This window comes from Natrix helvetica (genome assembly GCF_964273705.1).
Source record: "Natrix helvetica genome assembly, chromosome: 1".
NCBI classification, from domain to species: domain Eukaryota; kingdom Metazoa; phylum Chordata; class Lepidosauria; order Squamata; family Natricidae; genus Natrix; species Natrix helvetica.
Window position 1 is genome coordinate 27,915,831 of NC_138548.1, and position 15,298 is coordinate 27,931,128.

At 43.9% G+C, this 15,298-nt stretch overlaps 1 protein-coding gene across 1 annotated transcript in view; it reads left to right on the forward strand.

Moving 5' to 3' along the window:
- The window catches only part of ERO1A (endoplasmic reticulum oxidoreductase 1 alpha), a 33,643-nt gene extending 24,670 nt beyond the window's left edge, over positions 1 to 8,973 (forward strand). The window contains exons 12-16 of the mRNA XM_081936340.1: positions 491 to 737; positions 3,170 to 3,239; positions 3,435 to 3,521; positions 5,133 to 5,266; positions 5,427 to 8,973. Coding sequence (XP_081792466.1) covers positions 491 to 737; positions 3,170 to 3,239; positions 3,435 to 3,521; positions 5,133 to 5,266; positions 5,427 to 5,487 — 599 coding nt within the window. The 3' untranslated portion in view covers positions 5,488 to 8,973. The remainder of the gene's footprint in view (positions 1 to 490; positions 738 to 3,169; positions 3,240 to 3,434; positions 3,522 to 5,132; positions 5,267 to 5,426) is intronic.
- Positions 8,974 to 15,298: the final 6,325 nt, after the last annotated feature.

Sequence of the window (15,298 nt, forward strand, 5' to 3'; positions counted from 1 at the left end):
GCCATTTTTCACGCTGTGGAGGCTTCAGGAAAGCCTTGGGGGGGGGAGGTTGTTTTCACCCTGCCCAGGCTCCTAGAAAGCCTCTGGAGCCTGGGGAGGATGAAAAACGGGTCCATCATGTTCCGAAAGTGGGGGGGGGGGGGGTTGCACGCACATGCACAAAGGGGGGGGGGTCGCACACATATCATTATGGGTGTGGGCATGCCCACACATGACTCCCCTCCGCTCCCCTTGCTTTTGGCACGAGATGGGAAAAAGGTTACCCATCACTGTCCTATAGCTTTGATTTGTTCTACAAGTCAGAATAATAATAATAAATACAACCGTCATGATATATCTATTTTGACCCTTCTACCCTTGGCTGAATTTTAGCATCCAGTCTAGGGGGTCTACAGGTTGTATGCTTAGGATGAGATGTTTGAGGCTTGCCATGAATGGTTCTTCAGTCATACCTTCAATATTACTTTAGTCCTTTCTTTTCTTTTGAAAGACACATGGGCAGAGAAGAGATGGGGGCACAATGTTACAGAGTTCCAGCTGCGCTTTGATGAGATCTTGACACAAGGCGAAGGTCCCAGGAGGCTGAAGAACCTGTATTTCATCTATCTAATTGAGTTACGGGCTCTCTCAAAAATCTTGCCCTTTTTTGAGCGCCCTGATTTCCAGCTTTTCACAGGGGACGAGGATCAAGATGTAAAAACCAAGAACCGCCTCCTGGAAGTTCTTCATTTAATTAAGTAAGTGCAATCCATTTCAATGTGCTTCTTTGGTCACCCCAAGTTTGGGGTGCTGTTTGTAATCATTCTTGCTTGTCAGTGGTTATTTTCAATGGATTGTTATGGTTATGGTTAGGGTCAGAGTTGGATGCTGGGTGGGCATAAATTGAATACATAAATAAAATAAAATAAACAAAGTCCTTGGGTTGATGGGATGATTGTGCTGCAAAGAGTAGGTTCTTAATTCACTTTACTGGTATAAAGTAACCAGTTCAAACAAAATTGTAAGGTAGTTCAGTGATTTATTTTAAGGTATTATTGGAAGTCACTAAAAAGCATTATAAATAATTTCTGAATGTTTGAACAATATTGGGAAAATGCTAAATGATATTATAAATCTATTCATCTTTTGAGTGTATATTTAAAGCATTTGAAAATCACAGCCTTTTCTTCATCCTAACCACTGGTTGATGAAAAGATTTTATTAATTTCTCATCTTCATTATTTTGATAAATAACACAAGGCAACTAACATACCTAATACTCCTTCCTCCTCCTATTTCTCCCACAACAACAACCCTGTGAGGAGAGTTGGATCGAGTGACAGGGATTAGCCAACGGTTACCCAGCTGGCCTTCATTCCTAAAGTGGGACTAGAACTCACAGTCTCCTGGCAATTGACCCAAAGTCATCAACTTGGTTTTCATATCTATAGTGGAACTAGAACTCAGAGTTTTCTGGCTTGTAGCCTAATGCCTTAATCTTTACACCAAATATGAAGAACCAAGAGCCCATTTATTTGTTAATATGCATAATGATACATTCATTGCACACTGTGTAATAGAGCCAAACAAATAACATTCCAGATGGATTCTGTAATTGAATTGGGCATAGAAATCAGGCATTCCAAAATGCAACCCACTCAGGAAAGGTTTCCTTGCTCAAAACGAAATGGGGCGCTTCTTATTATACAATACAATACAATAGCAGAGTTGGAAGGGACCTTGGAGGTCTTCTAGTCCAACCCCCTGCCTAGGCAGGAAACCCTATACCGTTTCAGACAAATGGCTATCCAACATCTTCTTAAAGACTTCCAGTGTTGGGACATTCACAACTTCTGGAGGCAAGCTGTTCCACTGATTAATTGTTCTAACTGTCAGGAAATTTCTGCTTAGTTCTAAGTTGCTTCTCTCCTTGATTAGTTTCCACCCATTGCTTCTTGTCCTACCCTCAGGTGCTTTGGAGAATAGCTTGACTCCCTCTTCTTTGTGGCAGCCCCTGGAGCACTGCTATCATGTCTCCCCTAGTCCTTTTCATTAAACTAGACATAGCCAATTCCTGAAACCATTCTTCATACGTTTTAGCCTCCTGTTCCCTAATCATCTTTGTTGCCCTTCTCTGCACTCTTTCTAGAGTCTCAACATCTTTGTAAGAGGAAAATATTTTTGACACTGCGATGTCAACTAGATACCCATTGCAGAACATCAGAAAAATACATAAGTAGAACTGCTTAGGTTTAAATGTTAGAAGTTTTAACCAAACTTCACAATGCAGTGAGTTTGTTTCAAAGAAATCTATCAAGTGTAGAAGACTACAGACTGCTTTGAGAGTTTTAGAAGGCTGATTCAATGTAGGAAACCTCTGTTTCATTTGGCTGTTGTGCACTATAGGTAGTTCTAGATTTATGACTGCAATTAAACCCGTAATTAAACCATCATTAAACCTGGAATCATTTAATGACCATTAAGTCATACTTGTTAAGTGAGTCAGCCCAATTTTATTACCTTTTTGAAGTAGTAATTAACAAATGCAGTGGTCATTAATCAAACCCATTGTTTGCAATCGATGTTTTTTTGCTAACCAGAAGTTGGTAACACTCTTTGCTAGCATTTAATTGTCTGGATTTTTGTTGCCATGATTTAGCAGTCCTAATATCAGTAAAATATCTCAATTTTGGGTGGGTGATAGTAACTTTTTAAAATAGATATTGTTTTATCCTCTAAGTAAACATTGCTTTTATGCTATTTCTAATCCTACTTAAACTTATCTGCATTCTAACTGCAATTAAGGGCTAAAAGATAAACATGCTGGTCTCTCTTGATTAGTGCCTCAATGGCGTTTGGGGAGCATAAATCAAAGGTGTATTTAATTTATGGTTGTCATCTCTAGTACAATTGCTGAAGGCAATCAGCTTTCAACAAGGTTCACTGTAATGAATTGCAAACTTTGTGAAATACAAGGTGTAGCCCTGAAGGCAAATGACAATAGTACAATAGTACACGGATCTCAAAATGTCACTAGAATCTTAAGATTCTAGTAGTTACAGCAGAAACCAACACAAAAAAATCTTAAAAGAACTACTGAAATTAATAACTGCTGATGAATGGAATTCTTTTTCATTCTCTTCTGCAATGACAGACCTTCATTATTAATAGTGTTTGTCTTCTGCCTCAGATCTTTTCCTTTGCACTTCGATGAAAATTCACTTTTTGCTGGAAACCAAAAAGAAGCTGCCAAGTTAAAGGTAAAATTAAGCCACTTTCCCGGGGGAAAATACTTTTTGTAAGCTCAAACACAACCCTGATGTGGTCCTCCATGAAATTGAGTTTGACATCCCTGAGCTCAGTTATCAAATGGGAGAAATGCTGCAGATTCAAATCAAAGATAATGAGTGAATTTTTAAATCATTAATTCATTAGTTCCTTTTATTCTTTCTCAGGAGGAATTTCGGTTCCATTTTAAGAACATTTCAAGGATCATGGATTGTGTAGAGTGCCTAAAATGTCGCCTTTGGGGGAAACTGCAAGTAAGTTACTCCCTTCCCCTACCCCCCTTTTCCTGTTTCTTCAGCTTCTTTGCATTGGTGGCCTTTGTTCAGGAGTGGGTTCCAGCTTCTGTTACTACTGGTTCGCTCAGGGGTGCACTTGAGGCACGCTATGCGCACTTGCACAGTAGTAAAAAAAATCACTTCTGCATGCAGAAGCAAAAAACAAGATGCTGCCAATAGAACCAATATGGAAGCGTGTCCGGTCGAGTTACTACCTTCTCAGCCGAACTGGTTTGAACCGGTAGGAACCCACTTCTGCCTTTGTTTTCTGTTGCTGTCTTCTCGATTCTGGCTTTGTACTAGAGGTGGATTTCTGCCGGTTTGCCCGTAGTAGCGGCGGCGAAGGTTCCATCCACTCACCCGGATTCTTCTGCACATGTGCACAAGCGAACCAGAAGTAAAATAAATTGAAACCCACCATTGCTTTGTATGCATTTGTGGTTGATCTTATGCATCCAGAATTAGTCATTTGTCTTTCTTCAACTTTCCTGCTCTCAGCCATTGTCAAGTATTATATTATTATACTTTTATTCCCCTCCCCTTTTTATATATAGTTCAACGTGGTGAACATGCTTAGTTCTCCTGCCTCCTATTTTCTCCTCATCAACCCTATGAAGTGGGTTGGCTTTAGCAATCGCAATAGCACCTAGACTTATATACCGCTTCACTGTTCTTTACAGCCTTCTCTAAGCGGTTTCAGAGTCAGCATATTGGCCCCAACAATCTGGGTCCTCATTTTGCCAATCTCGGAAGGATGGGAGGCTGAGTCAACTTTGAGATGATGAGAATCGAACTTCTGAAATGCTGGCAGTTGGCGGTCAGCAGAATTAGCACATTCTAACCAATGCGCCACCACAGCTCTTAGAGAGAATGACTGGTCACCCAGATGGATTTCATGAATTCACATTTTCCTGGTTTTTGGCCAGCACCTTCAGTACTACATAACATTGGCTCTCTTTAAATCTTTTCCCTTCTCCACTCTGCACCAATTAGAGTCTCATTAGGGTAATGACGATGATGGTTTTTTAAAGGAACTGTAGCTAATACAAATACTGAATTACCAAGATATATTACTAGTCAATACCATCACAGCAAAAATATTCTTATTTTTTTGATGCACAATTTAAAATTCGTCTTCTAAGGTCAAGTTTGACATTCAGCACATATGTTTGTATGTTTGTTGCAGTTGAAGACCAGTACAAAATAAAACTCAATAGTAGAAAAAACATGTTACTTATAAAAAAGAAGAAATTATAAAATTGATTGGACCTTCCAATTGGTGCACTTTGTGTATCAATACACAAAGCAGATATAGCAGAATGTAACTATATTTAGGGCATCTGTCTATGTCTGTGTGTCTGTGTAATTTTAAAATAAGGAAGTTCTATTTCCTTCTTTACTTTTACATTAAAATTGTTTAGCTAATGTAACATTTGCATGTTTGATCAGATAGGATGTTTGGAGGACCACCCATTTATTTAATACTTTATTTAAATTGCCCAGTTTTTACTTTTAAAAAAAGCTGATAGTGATCACAATTTCACTTCCTGGTGTGATCTTTAGTTGAGATCTTGTTCCCACTGTGTACAGACTCAGGGCTTGGGAACAGCGCTGAAGATCCTATTTTCTGAAAAACTGATAGAAAACATACCAGAAAAAGGTCCTTCACATGGATTTCATCTAACGAGACAGGAGATTGTGTCCCTCTTCAATGCTTTTGGACGGTGAGTTTTGACACTTTCTATTTGAAAGATGAAATCAGTACAACGTATTCTCCAATTATGTTTCTCCTCCTTTCCACAGTCTCTTCCAGATTAGCTAAATAGGGATGCCATGCTACACTTACATCCAAATAATAATATTTTTTTTCATTGTCTGATGCAGGATTTCAACAAGCGTTAAAGAATTAGAAAACTTCAAGGAGCTCTTACGCCCTCTTCAGTGAATTCACCCTGATGGAGACCAACTTCCTTGTTTTATGCAGATTGGTCTCAGAGTTTATTCCTGATGGTGTCATGCCAGTATGATCCTATTCTTGGCAAGAAGGGCTAAGTCAACATGATTGTAAAAAAAATGGTCACATTCTCTAGCTTACAAGTTTATATTTGGCTCTGGGGTAGCTGAAATATTCATGAAAGACTCTTCTTCCAGAGCAGGATATATATCAGATATTGGCCTTATGCATTCTGATTTTTTAACACACACACACACACACACCATGAGGGTGGGAGAATTGTATCCTTCCTAATAATTGCTGAACTATGACTCCTGGCAGCCTTTATCGGCATGACCATTAGTGAGAGATGCCAGGAGTTGTATTTCACCCAATATGTGAAGGACTTCAGGTTCCTTACCCCTTGTTTACAAGGTTTCTTCCAGCCTGAAGGATCTTTTCTGCTACTAATGAAAAGGCGCAGTGCAGCTATTCTATATATTTTTCTATTTGTGGAAGGAAAAGGCTAGTTAAAAAAAAAAACACCATGGTTACAAATGAGACTTGATGACATCACCTGGGTTCCCTGCAAAGCAACTGCATGATAAAATGCCTCATTTAGACACACGATTAGAATCTTTTCATCTTACATAACAGTGTCTCTTAACAACAATTACTCTCTGCTTCAGTGTCCTTAAATAATCTTGTGTAAAATGCCTGAATCAATCTAGTCTCACATATTTGAGTGGAATCCCAATCCACTTGGGGTAGGTCCACTTGCCTGTTCAATATAGGAGCTGAAATGAAGGCATTGCCAGCAAGATGGCTCCCTCCTCTCATATGGTTTGCGTGTCATCTTTTGAAGCTGATTGGAGGTGGAACTCCAGACTTAATATTTCCAGTCAGCTCCCGTTTATCATTGAGTTGTATGAGATGGGTCTATGACAATTTGCTGTAGCCAGCTTTCCTCAGTCAACTTGTCATGGCCAACCTGCTATGGCCAACTTGTCATAGGCAACTGACCACGGGACAACTCGGCCACAGTGAACTCACTGCAGGGCTACTCGCTGCAGGACAGGAGTTACACTAATATCAAAGAAATAGTGTATCATTACATCACATCATGTAATGCTGCCGTGACGATGTGAGTTTGACACACCAAGTTGGCTGTGGTGATTTGTCCCATGGTGAATCCCATTATGAGATGCCCTCTTTATTCTTCAAAAATAAAAGCCAAGCTCTGAGTCCAAAGCAACTGGTCTCTAACCAAACTCTCTCCAGAGATTCCATTATATATCTCTTCATTCCCAGCTGAAATAGCCATTAGCTGTATTGACTGGGAATGATGGAATTGAGACTACGTTGCTGGATTTTGGTACAATAATTATTCATCATCTAGTGCCTACTAGATAGTTCAGAGAATGCCGCAGAAGAACTTCAAGAACTGTTTGAAACAGATCTGTCTTTTCCTGGGACTGCCTGGTTATCTCTGCAGCTCCTGAGTGATTGCACAAAAATGCAGGTTTGGTTTAAGGAGTTGCAGAAAAATGATTCAGGAGTCCTTCCCCTTCTTCCCTCAAATTCAGAAGCACCTTTGCAACCCTTTTAGTAGTGGTGGATTCCGGCTTCTTCTACTGCCGGTTTTGCTCAGGGACGTGCTTTGGTCATGCGTGCACTTGATGTGCGCTACGCATGCATGCACAGTAGGTAAAAAATGCCTCTGCGCATGCGCAGAAGAAAAAACAAGATGGCGCTGCCTACGGTGCCGCTAATAGAACCAGTTTGGGGGTGTGGCTGGCTGAGTTGCTACCTACTCGGCCGAAACGGTAGGAACCCACCTCTGCCTATTAGGATCCTTTTTCCCCCCTCACTCTCTTTAGTCGTCCATTCCATGGAGTATGCTTACTCCACACAATCTTTTGTTGATTAAAGGAAAGATTAGAATGTTATACTGGTCATAAAACAAGATACTTAAAACAAATCTTTAACAGTGGAAGATATAACACAAGGTTTTGAATTTTATAGCTGTTGTGTTCCATTTTACAGAGTTGTAGATTATGAACTTTTTGCAAGTTTTAATAATAATAATAATAGTATCCAGAGCAAACCAAGGAAGATGCCAGGGTTGAAGAAAATAATTTTATATCTGTATTATGATCCCATCTCATCTTGCTTCTTAGTGGGCTTGATGCAATTTTGACACTAGATTGCAACATTTTACATCCTGGTGTGAGAAGTTTCACTTTCCCTTCTTCCGAAAAGTTTCATGAAAAGAACAGTCCACATTTGCCATATTTGTTGCTTTGGGCCAGACTTACCCAACTTGAGGATGGTATTCCCCAGAATTCTTAGCAACAAGTAGCTGCAAGTATTGTATTGCTTGGGGAATTCCGGGAATTGAATCCATGGGCATTTCCCCTCCCACATTGGGAAATTTTTTTCCTGTTCCAAGATAAATATTTGCATAACATTGGGGGGGGGGGGCTGTAATAAAACCCTAGGGAATTTCTTCCATTGAGCTAGATAGATTTGTAACTTATGTTTATAATAGCCTAAAGGACGGGCTTGTTTTTTTAAAATTTCCTGGAAAATAAGAGCTACTCAGGGAGCTACAGTTAGAAGATCCCACACTTGGGCTTTCCAATTCCCTACTATTGCACAAAAGAGGGTCCTTCAGCAGAAACTGAATGCTTCAGATCAAGCAAGTCTTGTATTTCGGTAATCCTACCATTAGCTTTGAAACCTCTACAGGACATATGCTATTGTAAATTGGCCTAAGGCAGGGGTGTCAAACTCGATTTCATTGAGAGCCACATCAGGGTTGTGTTTGACCACAGAGGACTGGGGTGGGTGTGGCCAGGGTGGGCATGGCCAGCTCAACGTCACTCCTGTCGGGGGGCACTTGAGTTGATCTGAGCGCTCTGCCAGCGAAAATGGGCTCACAAACTGGTTTTTGCTGCCAAGGCCTCCTGCTACCCCCTGCCAGTGAAAACTGTGTTCGGGAGGGCTGCGTGTGACCCTCCCAAGCTCTGTTTTCATTGGCAGAGGGTAGCAGGAGGCCGTGGCAGACGAAAACGAAGCTCGGGAGCCTGTTTCTGCTGGCAGAAGCACCGCAGGTCAGTCCTTTGCTGTTTCTGGCCTGTTTCCACAGGCCAGATCTAAGTACCCCGCGGGCCAGTTCCGGCTCCCAGGCCTTGAGTTTGACACCACTGGCCTAAGGGGAAGGGCAACCTTAATTTAGGCCTACCCTTGAGATCACAAGCTGGTGAGATGGGAACTGGGCATTTCAAGCTTAAAGTAAAAAAATAAAAATAAGTCTTTTTGGCCTTCACTACTGAATGTAATACTTTGGAGCTGCCTCTATATGTTTAATTTCTTCATATTTGTTTAGTAAAATGATGCTTCTTTGATTGCTGTCCTATTTTCAAGGAAAGCACAGAAATAATTTTGTCCTGTACTTGAATTGCTCTTTACTGTGAAGATTAAAGTAAGACTTCCAAACCACCCCCGTTTCCTTCTTTTTAATTAAATCACCATAGCGATGACTTCTAAGAGCATAATGCAAACTTTGCTAACTAGCCTCGAGGTTTGGGAGCTGAGGTGGACAGTACTGGAACTTACATGGAAGTACAAAACTTGGATATGACAGCTGAGTACACATGTTATTTACTTCTCTTTCTTTTGATGTTTCCAAAATGAGGCCAAGAAGCTTTGGGGAATTTGTAGGAATTGTTGTTGAAGGTGTTAACAATTTCACTGTGGTGTTGGCATTCTTTAAAGGACTAGTAGTACAGTATACTATTGCAACAAATAATTAATGTCGAACAAAGAGAAAATACTTTTTTGGGGGCATATATGTTTTATTTGCAGTTTGCCTTTAACAACATTTTTTTGTGGACTGGGTAATGACTGGGTAAACATATTTTTCACACAGTGCTCCCAATACTAATACAGTTACATATACAGAATTTTTGTCTTCCAACTTCTAACCTTAATGTGCTCATTATAATATATTCTTTTGTATTATATTTTTTGCATCCTGTTCATCGTAATACCTTTAGATCTACCTAGTCCTAGTCTTCCACCTCCTAATCTTAATATATTTATGTTTATAATAATTTCTATTATATATTTATATATGTGCTACTGTTTTCCCAATTTAAACTTACCACTTATTATTATTATTTATTATTTATTTATTATTCATATTTATAGACCGCCCCCTCTCCCGAAAGGGACTCGGGGCGGTGTACAGTCACTAAAATGCGTTATAAAATACATACATAAAACAGTTAAATAATTAAATACGTAGGTGGAGGAGGTTGCAAGACTGTATATAGAATAATAAATATAGTACATTAAAAGCTTATTAAAACCCCAAACCCAATTAAAATATCCCCGGGAGGTAAAACTAAGAAAGTGCCAGGCCAGCTGATTGAAATAGGTGAGTCTTTAACTTTTGCCGGAAGGAACGGAGGTCGGTGGTAGTTCGAATGTCTGGGGGGAGGTCATTCCAGAGGGTTGGGCCCATCACAGAGAAGGATCTACTCCTAGGTGTCGCCCGCTGGCATTGCCTAGCAGACGGCACCAGGAGGAGCCCCTCTCTGTGTGAGCGGATAGGTCGCAGGGACGTGTGTGGTAGGATGCGATCCTGCAGATACCTAGGTCCTATGCCATGGAGCGCTTTAAAGATGGTAATCAATACCTTGAAATGCACCCGAAAGGCCACAGGTAGCCAGTGCAGCTCGCGCAGGAGAGGTGTTACGTGGGAGTAACGAGTACTTCCCATAATAACCCGCGCGGCTGCGTTCTGAACTAGCTGCAGTCTCCGGATGCGTCCCAAGGGAAGCCCCATGTAGAGGGCATTGCAGTAGTCCAGGCGAGACGTCACCAGCGCATGAGTGACCGTGCGCAGGGCACTCCGGTCCAGTAGGGGGCGCAATTGGCGCACCAGGCGAATCTGGTGGAACGCCCCCCTTGCCACGGCTGCCACATGGTCCTCCATTGACAGCCGGGCATCGAGGAGGATGCCCAAATTGCGCGCCCGCTCCACAGGGGACAGCTGTTCGCCCCCTATGGCCAGCGATGGGGTCAGCTGGCTGAACCGAGGCGCCGGTACCCACAGCCACTCGGTCTTGGAGGGGTTGAGTTTGAGTCTGTTGTCCCCCATCCAGACCCCGACGGCTTCCAAACACCGGGACATCACTTCGACAGCCTTGTTGGGGTGGTTTGGGGTTGAAATATACAGCTGAGTATCATCAGCGTAGAGGTGGTACTCAACCCCAAAACCACGGATGATCTCGCCCAGCGGCTTCACATATGCATTGAACAGGAGAGGCGAGAGGACCGACCCCTGTGGCACCCCACAAGTGAGTGGCCTCAGGGACGACCTCTGCCCCCCTGTCAACACACATTGCTTCCGGTCGGAGAGGTAGGAGCCGAACCACCGCAAAATGATGCCGCCGACTCCCATCCCCTCCAACCGGTGCAATAGGATACCATGGTCGATGGTATCAAAAGCCGCCGAGAGATCTAATAGGACCAGGATAGAGGAACAACCCCTATCTCTGGCCCTCCAGAGATCATCAACCAACGCGACCAAAGCTGTCTCAGTGCTGTGCCCGGGTCGGAAGCCGGACTGGCGTGGGTCTAGATAGTCGGATTCGTCTAGGTGTCGTGGAAATTGCTGCGCCACCACATTCTCAACAACCTTCGCCACGAAGGGGAGGTTGGAGACTGGACGATAATTAGCTAGCTCCATTGGGTCGAGCGAAGGTCTCTTGAGCAAGGGTCTCACCACCGCCTCTTTCAAGGCGGTAGGTAAGTATCCCTCACCCAATGAGGCGTTCACCAGGCCCAGGAGCCAGCCTCGTGTCACCTCCCAGGCTGCCAGTACCAGCCAGGAGGGGCACGGGTCCGTTAAACATGTAGTAGGTCGCAGCCGTCCACGCAACCTGTCCAAATCCTCGGGGGCAACAGAGTCAAACTCCTCCCAGAATGGTCTCTCAAGACTCGCTGTTGGCAGCTCGTCTGGTCCACTGACGGAGGCCCACCCGCTCCGGATCTGATCGATTTTGTCCTGAAGATATTCTCCAAACTCCTCTGCTCTACCCTGTAAGGGTGTCTCCCGCGCCCCCTGCAACAAAAGGGAGCGGGTCACCCTAAACAGGGCGGCAGGGCGGTTATCCGCGGACGCAATAAGAGCAGCACAATGTCTACGTTTGGCCGCTCTTATTGCCACAAGGTAAGTCCGCAAATAGGCTCTTACCTGTGTTCGGTCAGATTCGGAGCGTGAGGACCTCCACCTGCTCTCTAGACGTCTCCTGTGGCACTTCATCACCCTAAGCTCCTCAGTAAACCAAGGAGCCCGGGTGGGTCGATGCCGCAGGAGAGGTCGCAAAGGCGCCACCCGGTCCAAGGCCCCAGTCGTCACCCTATTCCAGGCGGTCACCAGGTCCTCGGAGCGGGAGCGGGACAAGGCTACAGGAAGTGGCCCAAGCTCTGTCTGGAATCTATCAGATTCCATCAGGTGCCTGGGGCGGTACCAGTTTATAGAGTCTGGTTCCACCTCCTCGCGGTGGGGGATAGCGCCAGGGAAGTCCAGCCGGAGGGATGAGTGGTCTGACCATGACAGGGGCGTGATGACTAAATCCCCTATTCCCAGATCACTCGTCCACTGTTCAGATACAAAAATGAGGTCCAGTGTGTGGCCCCCTTCGTGAGTGGGGCCCTGCACTAATTGGGTCAGGTCCATGGCCGTCATGGAAGCCATGAACTCCCGAGCCACCTCGGAAGCCGCTCCCGTTGACGGCAAGTTGAAGTCCCCCATGACCAAAAGTCTGGGAGTCTCAACTGCCGTCGCTGAGATTAGCTCGAGGAGCTCGGGCAGGGCTGCTGATGCATAGCGAGGAGCCAAGTATACAATCAGCAAGCCCCACTGCCTCCCTGGGCCCCAGTTCACACCAAGGGACTCACACCCGGGTATCTGAGGGACAGTGAACTCCCTCGGCTCTAAACATTCCCGCATAACCACCGCCACCCCTCCACCCTTACCCAGGGCCCGAGGCTGATGGAATGCACGGAAACCCGGTGGGCACATTTCCACGAGGGGTAAACCACCCTCGTGGCCCAACCAGGTCTCCGTTATCCCTGCAAGGTCTAGCTCCCCCTCTGAGATCAACTCATTAATGAGGGGGGCCTTGTTGATGACAGACCTTGCGTTGCAAAGCATCAGCCGCAGGCCCTGGCTCTGTAGGACCTGTCCACCTAGACTGCAGGGGTTGGTACAAGCGACCGGGCGTAACCAACAGCCGCGGTCTCCCAACCGACCTTGGGATCTTATCCTGTCCTCGCATCCCCTCCTCCCCGCGACCGTTGTAATAGGACAACCCTCTGCTTTAGTGACCTTTATATTCCCCCCCTCCACCGCATCCCCGTCCTTCCTGGACTCACCTGTCTGTCCGGCTCTGGCCCTCCTCCCGGTCTGATTAACCCTCCCCCCCACCCTGGGACCCCCTAAAAAAGATAAAAAACATTTTACTAAAAATCCCCTTAGCTTCCGGTTCCTGCACCTCTCGGGGTCCACGAACCCGTCCTCGAGGCGGGCCCTTGAAAGAGCCAAGGGCCAAGCCTGCGAGAGAGGGGCCTCCCGCAGGCGGAGCAAGTCTAACCTCGAATACGTTATTAAAAGTCCCAATAGGGTAAGGTACTGATAAAACGAAGTTGATAGGTCATAGCCGGCAGGGCTAGGGTCTCAATGAAGGACCAGAGTCTTAAAGTCTAGATGGTAAATAATAGTAAGTAATGTCTGGATGGTAACTTCAGAGGAAGATGGTAAGTAATAGGTGGTAAATAGATGGTAAATAATGTCTAGATGGTAACTAGATGGTAACTTCAGAGGGAGGGGGGGAAATGGGAGGTAGTCAAGTGTCGCAAATGGTGGGGAGAGGCAAAGATGGTAAATGGGAGAAAGATGGTTCAAATGGCCCCAGGTGAATAAAAATTCCTTAATGGGTGGGGGGGGCCTTCTTGTCCTGATTGTTTTAGGCTGGGCAGCTGCTCAGACCTGTCCATGGCTCCAAGTGCCTGCTCAAGCTGCTCAAGCCTGTCCATATCCCCAAGCCATGATCTCCAGTGGCCTCCAGGCTCAAGCCATGATCTCCAGTGGCCTCCAGGCTCCAAATCATCCCCAGCCATAATTCCAGAGCCTCACCGATGTCTTTGGTGCCTCTCCGGTGCTCTCCGGCACTCCGTTGCTCTTTCCTTGTTCCTCCCTGTGCCCCCGATGCTGGTAATAACCCTCCGGTGCCTCCGGTAACTCTCTGGGGGCTCTCCGGGGTTCCTTCCCTTTGTTCCTTTCTCTTTTTACTTTTCGGCTTTTCGGCTTTTTTAAATTTGCCGGCGTCAGCGCTGCCCGCGCAGCCGCACTGCGCCGTCGCCATGTTCACAGGCTTCTTCCCAGCCGATTGCCGCTTACGATCTTCAACTCCTTCCTGCTCTCCGATCTTCACCGACCACCCTGGAAGGCCAAAACTGGCCCAAAACAAGCCAGGGTGGTCGGGCTATCAACTCTCAGCCCCCTCTGATGTCATAGGGCCGGTTGCAGTCCTTACCCGGTCGGGCGCTCCATAGTTCAACTCCGGAGCTCAGGAGGAGACCGCCATCGTTGGAAGCTCCTCCTCCCAGAACTTATTTCTTTTGGTTTTCAATATAATTACTATATTGCAAAATATTATATCTCTATCCATCATCTCTCAGCCTTTTTAGAATTTCATCATTTATTGATTTTTGGTGATTCTTTTATGTTTTTTTCTTGAAATCCTATATGTCTCTAACATTGTTCCCTCTGCATTGCCCTTTATCTCCTTCTGCTCCACCTTTTGAATATCCATCCATAACTCTTTCATTATTTTTGAAAGATCTTCTCCCCACCTCCTCTATTCTATTGTAAGATCTTAAGGGATTATCTATTGAATTTTTAGTATTTATTATTACTGTCTTTTCAGTGTTTTTATTTGCCTTTAATTTATTTTTATCTTTTTGTAGTTTATTTTGCTTTGGCCCCTCTACCACTCCTTCTAATTTCTCAACTGTCTTCTGTGTATTATATTCATCTTTTCCCACCATTTGTTGAGAGCCTTCTACTTTCATGTCTTTATCTTTAAATATTCTCATCAACTTCTTACAATTCTTTGTCACCATTTCTAACATTTCTTCATAAAACTTTGTCTCCTGCTGGGTCATTTTGTAATAAGTTAATATACCTCCAATATTCCAGTATCCCAATATGTAAAAACTCTAGAAAGAAGCAATTGTTAATAAAATTTGGTCAATCCCAAAGTTATTACTCCAAGTCCCCTAAATTTATAATCCTTAGATGCTATACATTTATGATTTTCAGTCTTTGTAATTTCCAATTTACACCTTCCCAAGTGTCCAAATTTTAAAGTCTTATTTATCTTTTCTTCTTTTTCTCCCCCCCTTCTGTCACTTTTTTTCTTCTGCTTCGTAAAATTATCTGTCATGTAATGTTGATAACCTAAATTCAATTTAGCCCATCGGGTTTCTTCAAATCTGCTTTTCAGTGTACAGTTCTAATAAAGTTTATGTTTAATTTAATTTGCCTTATGAGATAGAATTTACAAAAGCAATATATTCCAATAATCACTTTTCACTATGTTGTTCGGCTTTTCCAAGCTTTCTATGTTTTAAATCAACCTTTTTATTTTACTTCTAGATCTTTAATCTTCATCTTTAGTTTTTAATCTTTCTCCATAAATCCAATTGCCACTTTTTAAACATTTGGTGATCATTTTTTGGAACT